This window comes from Styela clava, chromosome 5, assembly GCF_964204865.1.
Source record: "Styela clava chromosome 5, kaStyClav1.hap1.2, whole genome shotgun sequence".
Classification (NCBI taxonomy): domain Eukaryota; kingdom Metazoa; phylum Chordata; class Ascidiacea; order Stolidobranchia; family Styelidae; genus Styela; species Styela clava.
The window spans coordinates 21,803,601-21,821,899 of record NC_135254.1 but is presented as its reverse complement, the minus strand read 5'-3'; the positions used below and the strand labels follow the sequence as shown (position 1 = coordinate 21,821,899).

General features: G+C 35.3%; 1 protein-coding gene across 2 annotated transcripts in view; it reads left to right on the top strand.

Moving 5' to 3' along the window:
- LOC120344485 (uncharacterized) overlaps positions 1-18,299 on the top strand; it is a 54,013-nt gene that overhangs the window by 29,775 nt on the left and 5,939 nt on the right. For both annotated transcript variants that reach the window (XM_078112599.1, XM_039413725.2), the window contains exons 31-54: positions 70-123; positions 634-687; positions 1,040-1,093; positions 1,248-1,301; positions 1,380-1,523; positions 1,849-1,902; positions 2,126-2,179; positions 2,664-2,717; positions 3,195-3,356; positions 3,776-3,829; positions 4,685-4,738; positions 5,414-5,521; positions 5,831-5,884; positions 6,246-6,299; positions 6,469-6,522; positions 8,558-8,611; positions 9,629-9,682; positions 10,638-10,691; positions 12,087-12,140; positions 16,307-16,360; positions 16,601-16,654; positions 17,436-17,543; positions 17,861-17,968; positions 18,245-18,298. In XM_078112599.1, the coding sequence (XP_077968725.1) occupies positions 70-123; positions 634-687; positions 1,040-1,093; positions 1,248-1,301; positions 1,380-1,523; positions 1,849-1,902; positions 2,126-2,179; positions 2,664-2,717; positions 3,195-3,356; positions 3,776-3,829; positions 4,685-4,738; positions 5,414-5,521; positions 5,831-5,884; positions 6,246-6,299; positions 6,469-6,522; positions 8,558-8,611; positions 9,629-9,682; positions 10,638-10,691; positions 12,087-12,140; positions 16,307-16,360; positions 16,601-16,654; positions 17,436-17,543; positions 17,861-17,968; positions 18,245-18,298 (1,656 nt within the window). The remainder of the gene's footprint in view (positions 1-69; positions 124-633; positions 688-1,039; positions 1,094-1,247; positions 1,302-1,379; positions 1,524-1,848; positions 1,903-2,125; positions 2,180-2,663; positions 2,718-3,194; positions 3,357-3,775; positions 3,830-4,684; positions 4,739-5,413; positions 5,522-5,830; positions 5,885-6,245; positions 6,300-6,468; positions 6,523-8,557; positions 8,612-9,628; positions 9,683-10,637; positions 10,692-12,086; positions 12,141-16,306; positions 16,361-16,600; positions 16,655-17,435; positions 17,544-17,860; positions 17,969-18,244; position 18,299) is intronic.

Sequence of the window (18,299 nt, the reverse complement as noted above, 5' to 3'; positions counted from 1 at the left end):
TGAAAGGCCTGTTATTCTAGTAATAATACATAATAATATATTTGAATAACTACATTTAAACTATTTCAGGGGGTACCAGGAGTTCCAGGTTCAGGTGGGATGTCCGGATTTGAAGGTTTCAAGGTATGCTATTTTCCGGATTAGTCTCTAGAAACAGTGAAGCACAAAATAGACTGTTTTGAGTAATCAAAACGAAAGTATTGACTTCCAATGATAAAAGATTCTGAATTCTCAATTTGGGTTTGCTTAAACTGTTGGCAGATCGATTAATATATATATATATACAAAAATAACATTTCACTATTGCTTGCCAACCTTGCAATCTTCAATGAGAACCAGATATGTGATAGATGTGATTTACGCCCAAATACAAGGGTGGAAAATGTTTCTACCTAATATTATTCTAGAGAATCCAATTCGACGAGATAAACGTATTACAAAACTATATACATAGATGCTATCAATACACCTAAACAAATAGATTACAATGGTATCGTCAGTGGAAAATGATGTATATTGGAATAGTCTGTTTGTTAGACACACTCTCACTACAACTCTTTGTGACTGGTGGTTGTTTCGATGAATCACCAGTTTCAGGGCAGTCTAATCTCAGCACTCCGTTTTATTTTAAAGGGCGACAGAGGAGAGCAGGGCAAACGAGGTCCACTCGGTGATAAGGGGCCCAGGGTTAGTTGGTTCATTATTCATTTTTTCAAGATTGGATTCCATAGAATCACATAGTCATCATTCAAAATCCTTCCTATCTAAATATTTTTCATTGTAGAGAAAAAAAAGGAGATATAATAATGTTAAAATAATAATGCATAATAGAGTGGCCTATACTTACGAAATAAGATTCTTATAGAATATATTCAAAACAATAGATGCCAATGCCCATCTAATGAATTCAACAAATAAACACGCAATGAGAATCTCATATAAACACCTATTGAAATGATAAGCTATCTGCTATACACATACACCAAAATCTATGTATTTAGTTTTGGAAATACATTAGCTACATTTTTTTTTACTTCAGGGCCATCGTGGTATACAGGGGTTACCTGGCGTCGTTGGTGCCCCAGGACTTATGGTAAGAATAATGAATATGCTTTTATGGTTTTAACACAAAAATAGATAATATGGCAGTACCTCCTATGGAAAGATAAAAACTAAGCTAATGGCTTTATGTAGCTTTTTTCTTCAAAATATTTTGAATGCTTATTTTGCTATCTTAACGATTTTAGGGCCCACCAGGAGTGACTGGACGGACAGGGAAGCCAGGTGAAATGGGCAATATGGTATGTTGATTTGAAATTGTTTTTAATGTGAGATTTGAGCAAAATTTGTCGCTTTCAACTTTAAATAAATACATGTAGGGACCGAGAGGGCCACCTGGACCGAAAGGCGAGAACGGAGACGAAGGAAAACGTGGTCTGGTTGGGGATACAGGACCAGAAGGAATGTTTGGTATTGCTGGCGAACGTGGAGAGCCTGGAGAACCTGGACCCAAAGGCTACCCGGTATGTTAACTGCAATTAAAAATTTTATTCAGATAGCTAAGTTTTACAATCGTTTTGAACACGCCTATTGGCTATATTGTATCTCTCTTCGTGCAATATCCGTATAACCGTTTGTGTCTGCAATAAAGTTTTGACCAGTTTCGATAAAACGCCCAAGTCGTTGGGGTTCCACACAAATATTTTATAGAATATACATGCATGTGGCATGCAATGACGTTCGCTTTATACGAGTAGTGATGTAGCTCTACCCTGCAACTTATTTCAAAACTACTAAGACTTATTTGCACACCTCTGGTTCTTATCAACTTAAAAACAATTATTACAGGGTGAAAACGGAGAGACAGGACCAGACGGCGACAAAGGAACGATCGGATATCCGGTAAGACCGATTTTCTCATGTCAACACGATGTACAAGCAAACATTTCGTTCTTATCAGAAAAATATTTATTGTGGGATTCAATGAAGCTGCGATTCGGAGAACTTGTAGGGCTACTTTTCTAATTAGGTTGTCGAGTAAATAAATGTATCTGAAATCACATGAAAAACGTAACAAAATGACACGTTAATGCAATAGTTTATACAAACTACCGTCTTCTTTTAGGGAGATATGGGGATAGTTGGAGTAGAAGGGAACGCAGGAGAACCAGGCCAAATGGTGAGTTCTTTTATTAATTTATGAACGATAATGTTCGGGTGCTAGTTACCACTCTGTATATGTACTTTATAAATTTTTATTTCAAATTCACAAAAAGGTCAATCTTGCAATGGTCTACCCTCCACACTCCACAGAAATGAGTTTGTCTTGATTGGCCATAGCTTGTATGGCTGCTGTTTGTGCGGTGGACTAATAGCTTTCTTCGGAGACAATTCAAATATTAATTGAAATCCTATATCCCCATTCATATCCCTAGGCGATTAAAATAATTCATGATTTTATACTGTGCATTTTCATATGTAACAGTTGTCATGATCCATACATACTTCAACTGGCTTCGACAAGTAAATATTCCAGTTTACACAACCTTTGGTTAGTTGACGTGTTTGGGAAAACTTTCTTGGTCGGTATAAAACCTTTGGGCATTTCCAAACCAAATTTCATTCTCTGATGTGATGTCAACCACATTTTTACCAATTTCCAGGGACTTGACGGACTCGAGGGAAAACCCGGAACACCGGGAGAAAATGGACCAAGGGTTGGTGGTTTGTACGATTATAATATATAAAACAGAATATTGAAGAGACATTTCTTTGGTATTACTTTATTTTTTGCTTTCCCAATTATTCAATGTATCACACATTGCAACGAATTGTCCATGTTGTTCTTTCGTACTGGGTCATTTCGTACTGGGCAGACGTACTGAAACATATTTTAATCGCTGTTATCGGCGGGGTTAAAAATTTCAACAGCACACCTGCGCTGCGACTAAGTTATGGTACGCCCTGGCATGATTGGATAAATAATCAGTTACCGACTTCTAGAAAATATTTAATTTTGATTGAAATTTAATTTAAACTTCGTCCAGAGTGTAATATTTTGTGTATATTTGAAGAGAACTATTATTGAATGAGTTCATTGGCCGGAATCGTTTGGATTAGAGAAATTGACTTACGCAGACTCGATCTGACATGCAGCTAAAATTATAATACACGTTAATTCTACTTCACCATAGGGGAAGAAAGGACAACAAGGTCCACCTGGTATACCTGGTAGAGAAGGTCCACCAGGACCTCCTGGAACAATTGGGGATCCAGGTGTGCATGGTAAAGATGGAGTAAAAGGAGATCCTGGAGGACCGGGAGAAGATGGCGACGAAGGAGATCCTGGTGACACGGTCTGTAAAATAGTACAGTTATTATATCAGTGAAATTAATTTTTGTGACGTTTGAAACAATGATGACGAGAATATTTAGTCTTGGGTTGTTCAGTCTTTCTGTTAACTTCTAAAGACATTTGGTTACTTTTTATGCCATTTGCTTCGTTAGCAGCAACACCATTTTTGCTCGCTTAGTAAAACCATACGTCACAGACAAGTCCTAAATCAAATCTTACTCGACCACTTGTGATACCACAAACATACATTAGCATGTTATATTACGAGTAGGATATTTCTGCATAGACATAATGGTTTCCTTCAAAAAGGGAATTTACTCAAAAAACTAGAATAGAAAAAACTAAATTTGTCTGTAAATATAAGTACGGTGGAGATATGTCCATGAAAACAATGCAGCAATGTCTTACTCTTGATTGCAGGGCGACGTTGGAAAACGCGGTCCGCCTGGAATACAGGGTTACCAAGGACCGAGAGTGAGTACCTAATACTGTTTTTGTATTCGACTTTTGCGGTAAATAAATCTGCCAACACATTTATGATCGTCTTTCTTGGGGTGGGGATGTCAATACAGATAAACAATATTTGGCCTGCGTGATGCGTTGTTTGTCAATGTTTGTTCTTTTTGCAAATCGCTCTCTTTTTCCGAATCGCGCAAATCTAATTCGAATTGATTCGAAAAAAATGCGATTCGAATCGATTCGATTCATAAATCCAAAAGTGGCATCCCCGAATGTAATATTTCAAAGTAGCCATGTTGCACGTTGACGAACTCGTACAACAGCTTGTAAAATACAAATATGAAGTATGAGTATGACGTTTTAAAAATCAGCACACCAAATACCAAGTTGTGAAATTTTAATCTAGTTTTTATTTAACGCTTAGGATTTATTTTAACCGTTACCTGACATCTCAATTCTCAGGTACAAATCCTCTTTATAATGTAAAATTTCTTCAAAAATTATTGCGTCATCGAAAATATATTCTGTTGCGTTTAATTAAAAGAATATCACTAACTGTATTGGTAAGGACCCAATAAATGTGAAAAACAATTGAAGTAACAAGATCGCTAGTTATGAACGTTTGACAATGATAAATTCAGAATCAGTTTTCGGTCGAAATATACAAACGTCACACTGCGGTTAACCCAGCCCTATCAATTGCACATGAACTTATTTCTATATTGTTTTGGGCAATGGTGAATTTTAAATTTTATTCATGAAGTGGAATAACCTCTATCGGCATTTTAAACTTTGATAAACTAGAAAACCATCTCTTCACAGTTAGATTTCTGTGGCTTATTTTACCAAAAATTATTTTTCGTATTCCAGGGAAGACAACTTAAAGCCGGTTCTGATGGACCAAAAGGTCTGCCTGGCATAAAGGTATCATTCATATTTATAAATATATTTGAGCTAGTAGAGTTTTATTTTTACATCCGTAAACCATTTTAGTGTATTGATGTCACCGATAACCTATTCCCCAAATATTTTGAAAAAAACATTAACAGATGTTTTAAAAAGAAATAAGTCATACCTATTTTAACCCAACGAAATGAAACCTTTTAACATTTTTACTAAACATGAAACTGCATAATGCGCGATACACATCGATAATACTAAATAATGAAACATCGACGTCATTCACTTTCAGTGGAATATTAAAATGTGTTCACGACCTCTATTCATTTTATTTGATATTATTAATTATACTAAAAATTGCATATTTGAACAAATCGTATTTCGAGATTTCAGTCATTTCAAAACATTGAGTGTTCATTACGATATATTTTATGAATGTATTTTTGTTTGTAGTGATAATTTAGCGCAATCGCGAAAATATCGGAGCCTGACGTTCTGATATCAATCCAAATATTGCTTTATATAAAATAAGAATGAAAGTATTGATAAGATGTGCAGGCGTGAAAACGACATTTTCATTGTTTGTGTGTTTTGTATTTTCAATGAAATCGATGAGATTTTTTGATTATTTGAACGGACTGAAAATCTAATAATGTTGTACTTGACGCATAGCATATGAAAATATAAATTTTACTTTAGGGCGAAAAAGGCAAGCGCGGACCGACTGGAGTTCCCGGTGAGAAAGGCACAGAAGGGGAATCAGGATTGAAAGGTTTGAAAGGGAAACGTGGTGATAGAGGTTTACAGGTAAGGGACCAATATTTCGAATAGAAGCCAGTTGAACTCTTTATGAGGCACCCACTTTTATTCACTCTATTGACAAAACCTGAAACTAATTTAACCCAGAGCTACCAATGTACATGTGTCGTGTTTTAGAAATTTGAGCCTAATATTTACTTCTATTGTTTCATTGATTTTGGGCAACAAATTCTTCCGATATGAATGTGTATGCTTTTAAATAATCTGTGCATGTGATAAACCCAATCCGATCATTGAAAAATTTGATGGTGCTGATGAAGGTCGATGTCACAATTATTCCATTTTGTAATATTTCAGGGTCCTCCTGGGGATGAAGGTGTTCGAGGGCCAATCGGATTGAAAGGATTTCAGGTAAATAAAAATATTTCAATAAAATGTTTTCTACTTTGAATGGTATCTTATCAATTTCAGTCGACTTCTAGTAATGCAGAGTAGAGTAACAAAAGTTGTACACCTGATAGTTATATTCGCCTGCCATCGTAATCGATACAAACTTGTTTTAAATTCAATTTCACAACTTTTTAAAAATTTTAAATACCTTTCACAACTTTTTAAAATAAATCTTGATAAATGAACTACCATGGTCAAATTGTATTGAGCGACAATGCGATAATTAAAAACCGTTAGCCTCTTGTCTGTATATTGTCCCTATCATACTTTTAATTATGATTTCAAATCTTAAAAAAATCTAACAACCCTACGTTTTTTGAAGGGGTTTCTTGGACCGCCCGGTCGAGAAGGCGAGAAAGGCACAATGGGAGTGAAAGTGAGTGAAATTACTGGAGTAACAAGCTGTGGTCTCGAGCATTCAAGGACGTTTCAATATTGTAATCATTTGTAGCCAACTATAATGATTAATATAGTATAGTAAACGTAATTAAATTAGTACGCATTTAAATTGTAATTGGTGACGTCATTGTAAAATATTATTTCAGGGTATTTCTGGAGAACCTGGTGCAAAAGGTACCCGTGGAAATATTGGAGATATGGTAAGTGTACGAACAGTTCATCAAATAATTTATGATCAAAATATCCTCTTCGGTAGTATCGGTACTATCGCTGTTCGTCAGCAAAATGAAATTATATATGTAAATACATCAATACAGCTGTCACGAATGCTGCAAGTGTATCTCAAATTTCAGAATTAAAACCTTATGCAACCTCTATTCACATCGGCATATTCACATACAATCTTATATATCTTATCTTATATACTAATATTTACCTATGAAAAATTTGCATAGACCAGCATTTTGTTAAAGAGGAGGCAAAATTCATTAGTACTGTATTGGTTGTAATCATAATTTTTTAATATGATAAATTTTCTTTCTCATTCTGGTTTTTACTTAATTTCCAAATCCCATGTCCTTACTTTAAACAACGAAACGCTCGTTGTATTCAAACTAAACGCATATCAAATTCCGAATAAATGTGCCTGAGAGTTTCTGCTCTTTGAATCAGATCTCATCACGGTATCCTGTTTAAACAAAAACAATTTTCAGTCGTTTTTTTTTTCTTGTGAAAAATCAGTATTTATCGGTTGCTATACTGTTGAGTTATTTATATTAATATTTGACAAAATGTAGTAACGTTGACAAACTAGCAACTAGTAATTCGATTAAATTTTTCATATCACAAATATAAGATTACTCCCACCTGAATTATACGCTCCCTTCGAGTCCAGTGAAACACTACATTCTAACTTTTTTGGGTGGGAATAATTTAAAAAGTTATTTGTTTGAATTTGGTGAAATAAATCAAATTGATTTTTCCTGTTATAGCGTGATAGCGTAAAAAATGTCTTTTGGTCGATAATCTTATTAAAAACGGGCAGTACCTTGCGATTAGATGCGTAGAATTTATGTACGCTCCTTGTTGTTTTCATACATTTGTAGCAAAATATGGCGTGCTATTCTGCTGGATTCTTCATTTTGCTCGTAAAATGGTCGTATTTTTTTATTTAAACTATATATATCAAATATTTATTTATTTTAGAAATTTTAACTGCACTGTCGCGTGTCGATGTATCACGTCACTAGTGCCAATTTTCTGCAACAGCTATCTAAATCATAGTGATTAAAGCTAGAGCTGTTCTTAACGAAATTTGTTTGATTTCACATCGGCCATTGATAATTCGTTTTAGAGAATCATATAAAACTTTTCACCGAAAATATAATTTCACGTCAAAATTTTGTTGACGAACGACACAGGGAACCGCTCCTCCGGCGTTATACAATTTCAAATGCGATCAATTTAGCGATGATATCTCTAGTACAGTATTTTGCTTTTTTGTTCCGTTCGTTATAAAAATCCACGATTCTACGATAGCATCTTTCATGACCCGCCAGTAGAAATTACAAAATTACCGGTAAAACGGGAATACATCTAGCTTACTATTAAAAATATGGTAAAGGTAGCTGATTTTCAGGTAAAGTTTCAAATAATGTTGGAAACTTAACCAACTCTATTCCAGGTATAGATCGCTTAATTTTTTAAAGTAATATGTTTGTGTTACTGGCCTACTTAGGGTACCCACGTGAAGCGACGCACAAATGACCGAAATTGCAGTAATTTTATACTTTTAATATTCTTTGTAAATTCCAAATTCAGGGTTCCGCCCTTTTAAGTTCCAAATAAATATACTTATTTTTGGATTGTCGTATTTAAATTGTCGCTATGTGCGGCAACTTCCGGAACCTAATTTATCCAGTCAAGCACTGGCGTAGATAAGACGAGCTATTAAATAACATTTGATAACTCTAAAGTTATTTAGCTCATTCAACATTCGAGAATTTCATTGGGCTGTCTGTGATAGTATTTACTTTGATTCGGTGACCGATCGAACCAATGTTGAGTGTTGACTAATTTGTAGGCTTGGCTGCCGAGAATCTGTTTTTTCAGTTAATGCGAATAATTGATCAGTTGAAATTCTTGCAAAAGTGCCAACACCGCCTGAGCCACTGGTCTTATAAGATTCCCAAGCCTTCAAAGTATGTTGTTTTACCGCCATATTTTATCACACAGGGTGCTATGGGACATCCGGGTAAAGACGGCGAACAAGGAAATCAAGGATATGCAGTAAGTTAGAATTTTACAAATATCAAACTTAGATTTAACTTGTATGTATGTCGACGTCGCATGTAAACTTAAGGGTGGCACTTCAAATTACCTCATTCATTACGCAAAAATATGCAAACAGATTCAATTTAGATACCTATTTCTAAAACATTGGATCAATGTATTATTCAGACTTGTTTGATTTTCATAGGTAAGTAAGTCTTACTTATATTTGCTTATCGTTTCAACTGAAAATCTACATTTTCAAAGGCACATAAAAAATCACAAAACCTCGACATAATACCACAAAGCATATGTATTGTATTGGGTTTTGACATAATAAAATCGACAATATTGTTATTTTTTGTTCTGCTCAAGTGCCTAACGACAAACTTTTAAGCGATTTTATCAACTTTCAAATAATGTGGGAACGCGTTACTACGCGTTTACGTGGCAACAAACTTGCGTCAGTTTCATTTTAACCCTTTACTAGACGGCACAAAATATTAACGGAGGTCGCCATTTTCCCCCCTCATTATTAAACCACGATAATACTTTTAATAGTTTATAGATATTTTCTACAAAATAATCTCCTTTTTCCTTATGAAATGATATATTACGTTAAACAACAAGGGTTAATCCGATCTGAAATGTAAAAGAAGTTATAAATGTTCGCTTGTTACAATGGATTTCATATCCGGTTAGATAGTCTCTAGCCCTCATAAGCAGTATATATATATATATTTGAATTTAAACCCCCAACACGCTTGCTCTATCTATGGCCCATGTGAGAGGTAGCAGCAACGAAAAAAAAAGAGACACGAGAACACATTACCGCTCAACGCAATATCACTGTATCGCTGCTTTTTTCTCCGTCCACCAATCTTTATATAACAGACGTTTTCGTCCCAAAGCTATTATCGTTAAACCCTGGCTTTTGTGCTTCATTCGCGCGTAAGAAGCTAAGCCTTTGGTTTTTCCGTTTCGTTTTCGTCTACGTATTCGTAATTTTTTTCATTTCCTCAATCCATTTTGAAGGGACCGAGAGGACAATCAGGACCAAGAGGGCCCGATGGAGACCGCGGAAAACTGGTAAGAGTCATAAGCATTTACTTACATTGGTAACGTTGAAGAATCATTGGTGTTGCATTTGAAATTTAAAATATCATGGTAGTGTAGCGAATATGATCGGCTTCATATAAATATAACTCCACAACTGAAATTTAGTGTGTATCGGTAAACTTTAAATATTATGGATTATCTGTCATCACAACTTCTAATTTAAACCAGACATCTTTTCGATTTCAATAACCGACCAAAATTATGATGTAGTTTACACTATTTGTTTTTTTTAAACGAATACAATAGAATGTGTGGGATTCTATGTCTACTATGCCACCAGAATATTTTATAAGATTGGAGTTACGAAAACTTGTGATATTTTGGGACACGAAAAATAAACTCTCTAATTAAAATTTGTTAGACTGGAAGTAATTAATACTATATTTTACGCAACTGTGATAATTGTTCACCGCATTTACGAAAACGTTCGAAAACTTTTGTAAAATAGTATGAATGTGGAGTTCTCTCAAGTTAAGGTTTTATTGAAATTCACTTCAAATTTTTTAATTAAATAATACATTAATTCAGTTATATGAGTTACCTTTATGAATAAATCGAATCTGATATTTCCTTTTCACATAATAATGTAATAATAATAATAATGTATACAGTATTCCGAAACGAAATTAGGCTATGTTCTGTCAAATTTTGATTTGTTTTGTGTTCAAATAGTCTCGTATTGGAAATCTCGTTATGCGGCGTAAAATGTCTTTCTATCACAGACGAGCTAAAATATATTACAACTATACCGTCCACGTCGCGATTTTACGGTTGACAGCTTTTCCCACGCACTAATGTAAGCGAGTTTATGGCAATAACCCATGAGGGAAACTATCTTCAACATTTGCTTTGAAGGCTCTACCCGTATTTAGAACCATTTATTTCAATTGTCTTAATCGATTTTGCTATATGTATTATTTTGCAGGGACATGTTGGCCTTCGCGGGAAACCAGGGAAGCCGGGCGTGCCTGGACAGAGGGTAAGTTAAGGGTTAATAGTATTAACTTACATGCTCAGGGTCGAATTTGTGTGACTTTTGCTTTTCGTAGCGGATACTTGCTTAAACCGTGGCACAGAACAAAGGCTAAAGATTCGGAATTGATGCTTCGAGTAAAATGTTGTATGTGCCGGACGTGGAGCGATTGTGGGTTGATCGAACTTGCGATTTTCGCTTGTTTTGTGAAATTTTGGATCCCAATGGAAAACGGCGGGAAATCGTCGACCCTTTGAATAACTACCACCGTTTTTTCCCTTGTTATTTAGAATAGAGATTGCAACTCGCATTCCGTGTTATTTATCATATATAATCGTATATATTTCTCCAAAGCGCGATTGGGTCCATTGTTTATGCAATCATTAGACCGAACCCCGACGATAGATGCAGTCTGAGCGGCAATCCTTCAGAAATATTTGGTGTTATGCCTGATAAATATTTTGAAATTATTTAACATTTTTAGAATGAGTCATTCTAGAGATTAAATGATTGAGATCAGCTCGAAGCACAAAAGTTAACAATTTGTATTCGCGCATATAAAATCATTCAAAATGAATATTTTTGTGTAATTTCGACCTTAGTGCTAAAAGAGTGTCAAAGGTACCTGCTAGCTGTAATGTTGAAAATGACAAGGTTGCAAATATTCTTACTTGTTACAACAGACTTGTTTTGTTACCATGCTTTATTTCGCCGCGATTTATCAAGTAAAAACATGAATAAAATTCCCTTTGAATACTGATAAACATATTGCCAATTGCTGATCGAAAGACCCGGTTGAAATCTGACACATTCACTTAGGCGTGCTTGTCACGGCCTTCGCCACTGAATTAAGTTGCGCTAAGTTAAAGAGACGTACGTATCAATTTGCCGTCGGAACAATTTTGTGAAATTGATACCAACTTCCATTACTTTTTACCATTTTTCTATCAAAAGAATCATCTCGACCAAAATCGCCTTGTAGTAATTTATCTCAGGGTGACGGAAATTTGCGTTCGCCCCGAGGGTGAAAATTATGTCGCACCGATAAAGTATCAAATAATCATGATCATACCCGTCTATAGAAGTCTTGTTAGTCCAGGCATGGTTATCGAGTTCGTGGTATGTGTTGTGTGTGAACATCTGATAAAAATTAAAGAAAATATCGTAGACTAGTTAGCGCTTATTCGCTAGTGCGAGCATATTCCACTCTCTTTTTATTGTTAAGATGAATGCAACGAATTGAAATTTGTTATGAAACAGTTACACTTTCCTTAAATTATTACATCATTTGGTTTCAAAAGAAAACACGAATCTTATCTAAGTTTTATGCCAAAAATCAGTTCGAATTGGAACCTTCAAAAATTGTTGAAATAAAAATTGAAAAAATGTCTATTTTTACAGGGTATAAACGGCACAAAAGGTGAACCAGGGGCACTAGGAAATACCGGATCACCCGTGAGTTTTATGTTGAAATATTCTAAAATTCAGAAATTTTTATAAGACATAGCTATGATAGAAACTACCCATTAGTAATGCTATTTCCTGAAGTAAGTTGTAGGCCGATCAGCACTTGCCTTATAAGTCGACGCCGATATTTTGCAAAGAAATTCTACGATCTGATAAAAAAGCGATTCATATCGAAAACTCATCGTTTATTCACATTGTGTGTGAACTTCAAGAAAGCGATATAAAAAAAATTCTGTCCATGATTTTCACTGATGCCGTTTTAAATAACTAAAGAACCTTGATAGCAATGCGAATCAGGGCTTTGAGGTTAAAGATTAAAATTTAATTTGGACCAGAATTTTCGTCTTTTCCAAACTATCTATTCACGGTCATTATTGTTCTCGCTGGGCAGATGTTATATTCAGAGCAAAATGTATAATCAGACGAATAACATTTTCCATGTAAATTCGAATGCCAACACGTTTCCCTTGCCTGTACGTTATAATATTATCAACAGCATCAAAAAGGTACCAAAGTTGAAGTAAAATATTAAACACATCAGGCAACCAAACATGATTCACCAATAGCACATTTCGAATACTAAATTTTGCAAACCTTTTAGAAAAATTCCGATTCTAATACTTTGTCGAGTTGGCGTTGTGGATGGCAATATTTCATTCAAAAGCTTTTATTATCTATTTGTCCGCACTAGTGGCACCGTTAAAACCAATTTTCACGCTCTATGGATTCCAAACACATCGATTTATTAGGATCAGGATATTGGCTTGTTTTCTATACATTCCACATTTCAGCGATGGAGTAAGTTATTTTGGAATAAAATACACGCTGTTCGGAAGCACAGTCGTTCTACTGTTCCAGAACTGACCCATGTGTGTGTTTGCTTTTTAGTCCACTGAATCTTGTCAATCCCCATAGTCGCATCACATTACACAAAGCTGTGCCAGTTTCGAATAATCATTACTTGATTTGAAGCAAATCTAAAAATCTTCTCATCCTTGACCACAACGGTTTACCATACAACAGTTTACCTACCCGGGCGCGCAGCCAGGATTTTCAAAAGGGGGGGGGGGGTCATAATCATAAATTCCCATTGCGGTCTGTAACAGTCTTCGCATTACGCGCTCGTTAAAGGGACATCTTTTCAGCGTATAATGATTATTCTTGTCGCGTGAAATATTCAATCCCTGACAACTACAAAATTCTAAAATGTCTTTATATATTAATTTAATTGTGTCCAACGTAACTCGCGGTTGCTTCTTCTTAGGTCAAAATTAAAACATTAGTTCACTGAAATGCCACGGCTATCGGTGGACATAAAAATATGAGATAAACGGTGTATTCAATTTTATTACGTATTTTTGGAATCTTGCCAACTCGTTATCGCCGTTAGAAAAATCTTAATAACTGATATAAAATCCCGAAAAATACAATTTTATTTCGTACAATGAGTATGCATATGAAGTATATCGTTAAATCAAAAATACATATTCATCGCCGCGATTACGCCACTTATTAAAAGAGCCGACGTTTACAACGAAAAAAGATTTTTCTGTTGTGCAAAGTAATCAATTCGTGACCGATAAGGGCATATTTAAAATGTCTTGCCTTATTAATTTAATTGTCTTCAATTTAACCAGCGTTTGCGTCCACAAAACAAAACAATTTTTTATAAGTCACAATTTTAAAATACCTCGGCCATTTGCCGACATAAAAATTTGTGGTAATTGCCCATCGCCTATTATATATTGTTTTGATCCGTATTTTTTCTATTTTGCAAATTCGACAAATTTGAGATGTGCTTGTAACATTGACTCCGTTCAATCGCAATGCTGACACTCCGATTATTTTTAAAGATAAAACCTCCTGAATAATCCGTAAATCTGCTGTAAATTCTCATGGAGTAAAATTTATTTCAGTACAATAAAAATTGATGGATATACTTCGGATTAATTATCTTTTTTAAATATCATCACAAACCGGGAAAAAATCGCGTTTTCAACCTTGTTTCATGATAACACGAACATTTTCTACGACAATTTTAAAGTAATGGATAAAAGGCAAATCCCACCACAATTAACCGTGTTTCGATTTTATTGACGGTATGTTCCTAAACGGCGACCAAACATAATTTGCGCCGTAGGCACACGAAATTTTGCGATTTTGCGACTAGAAAAGCGTTTTTAGACTGTCGCGGGACTCAACAAAACTTATATTGTTTACGGTTTTATTTTCAGTATTTTATAATTCCGCTTTTCAATCAAATTTAGATCTCGGTTTTACTCCTTCTTTTGTTTTTAGAACCTCGCCACCGATGAACGTATAATAACTCACGAATTCACAATTCCGTGCAAAGTACAAAAATAAAATAATTATCATGTTTATCGTGGCACAAATTTATGATTTAGAAAGAATAAAAACCGACGTAAGGGCGTTTGCGGCCTAAATAACACGCTGATGAAAACATGGACGATTTTAGCAGAAGGCAATTGCACGCTTTTTCAGTTTTCACATTTCCGTGCGAGTACAAAAATAAAATAATTATCATTGTTCCCGCGGCACAAATTTGTGATTTAAAGAGAATAAACACCAATGTGAAGGGCGTTCACGGCATAAATAACACGCCGCGTTGATGAAAACGAACGGGGATTTTAGCAGAAGACAATTGCACGTGTTATCGGCAACTTTTTCACTTTTCAGAAAATTCTAAAGGGGGGGTCGACCCTGCCCCCCCTCCCCCCTCCCCCCCTGGCTGCGCCACTGTACCTACCATACAGTGTAACTGAGTCTACTATACACGCTAATCGTAAATTCAAGAGAAACTCACATAAACAAACATTCTTCGAATAATAATTTGAAATATAGGCTCTTCCTAATTTAGAAGTTTTTACTACATTTTTATCATAGCGGATATATTCAACGAAATTGTTATGAACCTTTCATTGTATTTTGAGGCTAAACCCCGCAGCGATTTTGAAAAGCAAAACTGACTTGTCAGTATCAGATCTCATGTTCAAAATAACATATAAAATCGTTTCACCAAATCCGTTCCCGTCATATAGGTGCGGCATTTATTCATAAACCAAAATTTCCCACAACTAAACATGGCTTACTGAAGGGATGCGCGATCAAAGCGCGTATATCAAGACAGATCGGAGTATACCGTGTGTATAATTCCAAACAGGACACATGAAAGTCAATATTAAAGGCAATTATTTTCAAAGTCAGTGCGTAGAGAGAAAAAAAATACCGGACGGGCTCGTTTTGCGACCAACGATTTATTATTCTGTAACCAAACTAAATGAAGGATTGATATAGATGGTCATGAAGATAAAAAAAAATCATCTGTTTATTTGTGTATAAGTTAGAGACGTCTCACGCGAATCCATCCCGGTCGAATTTGAAAATAAAATCCAAAATTTCAATGAAAAAACTTCAAATTAGAAATTTTAGTATTATTTGGGGAAGTGAATGGAAGCGTATAATGAAAAATGTCGCTAAACATACCTGAGATTTAATAATACGGAAACTATCTTGCAAACACGTACTGGTATATCACTTCAACCGTTACATTAGAAGATGAAATATGTTATGCATGATATTATACCACGGTTTTTCTTTGTTCCTTATGGGGCTCACAGTAATAACGTTATATTGTACTCTGACAGATGTTGTGCAACCCAGCATAATAAATGCGACAAAAATCTGCGAATAAGTTAATGGCTGTTTTTTACGCACACAACGCTTGTGGAACAAAGACTCTTCAAGAACGCCGCGGGCACGCGCCTTGCAAAGCGAGGTTAACCTCGGGTTTGATAAGCGCATAAACATGTAAATAAAGTAAATCGTCAAATAAAAATATTCGCCATTCTCAACTTTAACCTTGACGACCTTTCAGCCTATAACAATAATATACATCATAATTAACTTAAAAGTTTTATTCAATCAAAGCCCAATATAAGATGTTTAAATTGGCCAAAACCATGCTCTTCTGAGAAAATTTACTTGGAGGCCACAGCAAGTCAGCTGTACTACTCAAAACTAGGTGAAGTTTTGCCATCGAAAGAAACGATATGAATCACTTATTAGTGGATATTCTTTCCTGATTATGCTTCTAAACCTTACTTTTTAATTTAATTATCATTTCCTTCATATAGGGCATTGTTGGACCAGATGGACGCCTCGGACAACCTGGACTAAAGGGTGCTGCTGTAAGTTCCCATAGTTTGAAGAATGAACATAATTCTGTGTCGTTTCCAAGAAAGTACATATCTTAGGTGGTTTTCATGATAATTGAGCCAAAATGAGATAAACTAGATGAAGTGAAGATAGATCACGAGAAAACAGGAGAGCCAACGCTTTCAAAACTCACTCGGTGGCTTCATATCTTTTGTTTTAGCTTTTACAAATGTTCATGCTTCGGTACTAAAAAACTTGTTTTGATTAAATAGGGAGAAGCTGGACCATTTGGACCGCCCGGAAGAGATGGATCTATCGGACCAATGGTGCGTTTGATCTTTATTTGAATATATTCCGGAGTCAACTACATAAGTGCGAAACTGACTTTAAAATTTGTCCTGCGTTTTGACAAACTCATCTTTACTTGAATGAATTTGCAAATCGCTTGGGCTTCCGACCAATTTATTATTAATATCTTTTCACATATACGGTCATTTTATCACAACTCACACCTCGATGACGATCGTGTACTGTAGATGAAGATCGAAATTGCGAACGGGCGTTAACTTTTATAAATATTCGCTCTTTGAAGCGGTAAAAGCCGCCTTCGAATTAGGCCTCAAAATTGCACGTCACTAATTTCGCAATTTTCGATAAAAATCTGTGATAGCCATTAGTAAAATAATGATTCGTACCATTATTATTTTTTGAAATCATTTCGGGCTAAAGTGCATATATATTCAAATTTTACAAATTCCATTTTTGTTTTGTTTTTGTACGTCCCTTTTCTATCCTGTTTCGGACTTTGACGAATCTCACAAATTGTTCAAGTTTCGCCACAATAACCAGTATAGCCAGTCTATTTTACCAATCTCAACTTTTATTATATAGGAAAAGTACTTCGTTATAAGCATGGAAACGTTTTTTTTCATGTTTGTAGACAGCCTTTGATTAGTTAGTTTGTTAGTAGTTCGAGTGATGAGTTCAATTACTAAAAGTTGACAAATAAGTTAAGTGACTGTTCAAATGTGCATTATAAGCGCGTATTATATTTATCACTTTCTTTTTACATATGAACTCGAAATTGACGAATTCATTTTTATATAGGGATCATCTGGTGATCCGGGACCCAGGGGAGATGCGGGAAGACCTGGGCGACCAGGTATCCAAGGGCGACCTGGGCTGATGGGAGATATAGGACTTCCAGGACCAAGGGTAAGTTTGTTCCGTTTTACTGATATAAAAAAAAAATAGATTTTACTTTTTTGTTTCATCGAGAAATTACCTTGTTTTGCATGTTCAATATTATCGATATAATTGCAAAAATATAATCAAATGGCAACCCGGTACTATAAGAAGTAGTATAAATTGGAAGTTGGTACTTTTTAATCAGGCCAAGTAGTGTACCAGTCATGAGATGTAGTATGTGTAACTATTACACAAACATCCTGAAAACATCCTGGTGTTTGGGATCATGTTTAAGCAATCTAGAATATTCAAGTATTACCTAAACCATGACTCTAATTTGACAGGGTGCAAAAGGGATGCCGGGAGAGACGGGAACACATGGAATTCCGGGTGCAGAAGGTGTAGAGGGTGATCGTGGTGTTAAAGGAGAGATGGGAGACAAAGGCACCAAGGTAAATAATATATTGATTTCCTTTTTGAAGCATGGTCTTCCAATCTTTCTTTCTAGAGCAGACTTATTTCCTGCAGCCCTGCTTTATACGTTCCAGTATTTACGCTTCAGTATACTCGAATGATATTATTAGAATGGTATTATTATAAAGTTATATTTAAAATGTTTATTGTTACTTTGGTTCTTGGCGTTGTCAAGAACGAAAACAAACGTTTATATGAGGTGTTTCGACATGCACAGTTCTCTACATTTAACGTTCAACTCTTATTATAAACAGGGTTTGAAGGGAAATAGAGGGATACCTGGACTAGCTGGCCTACAGGGAGAATCGG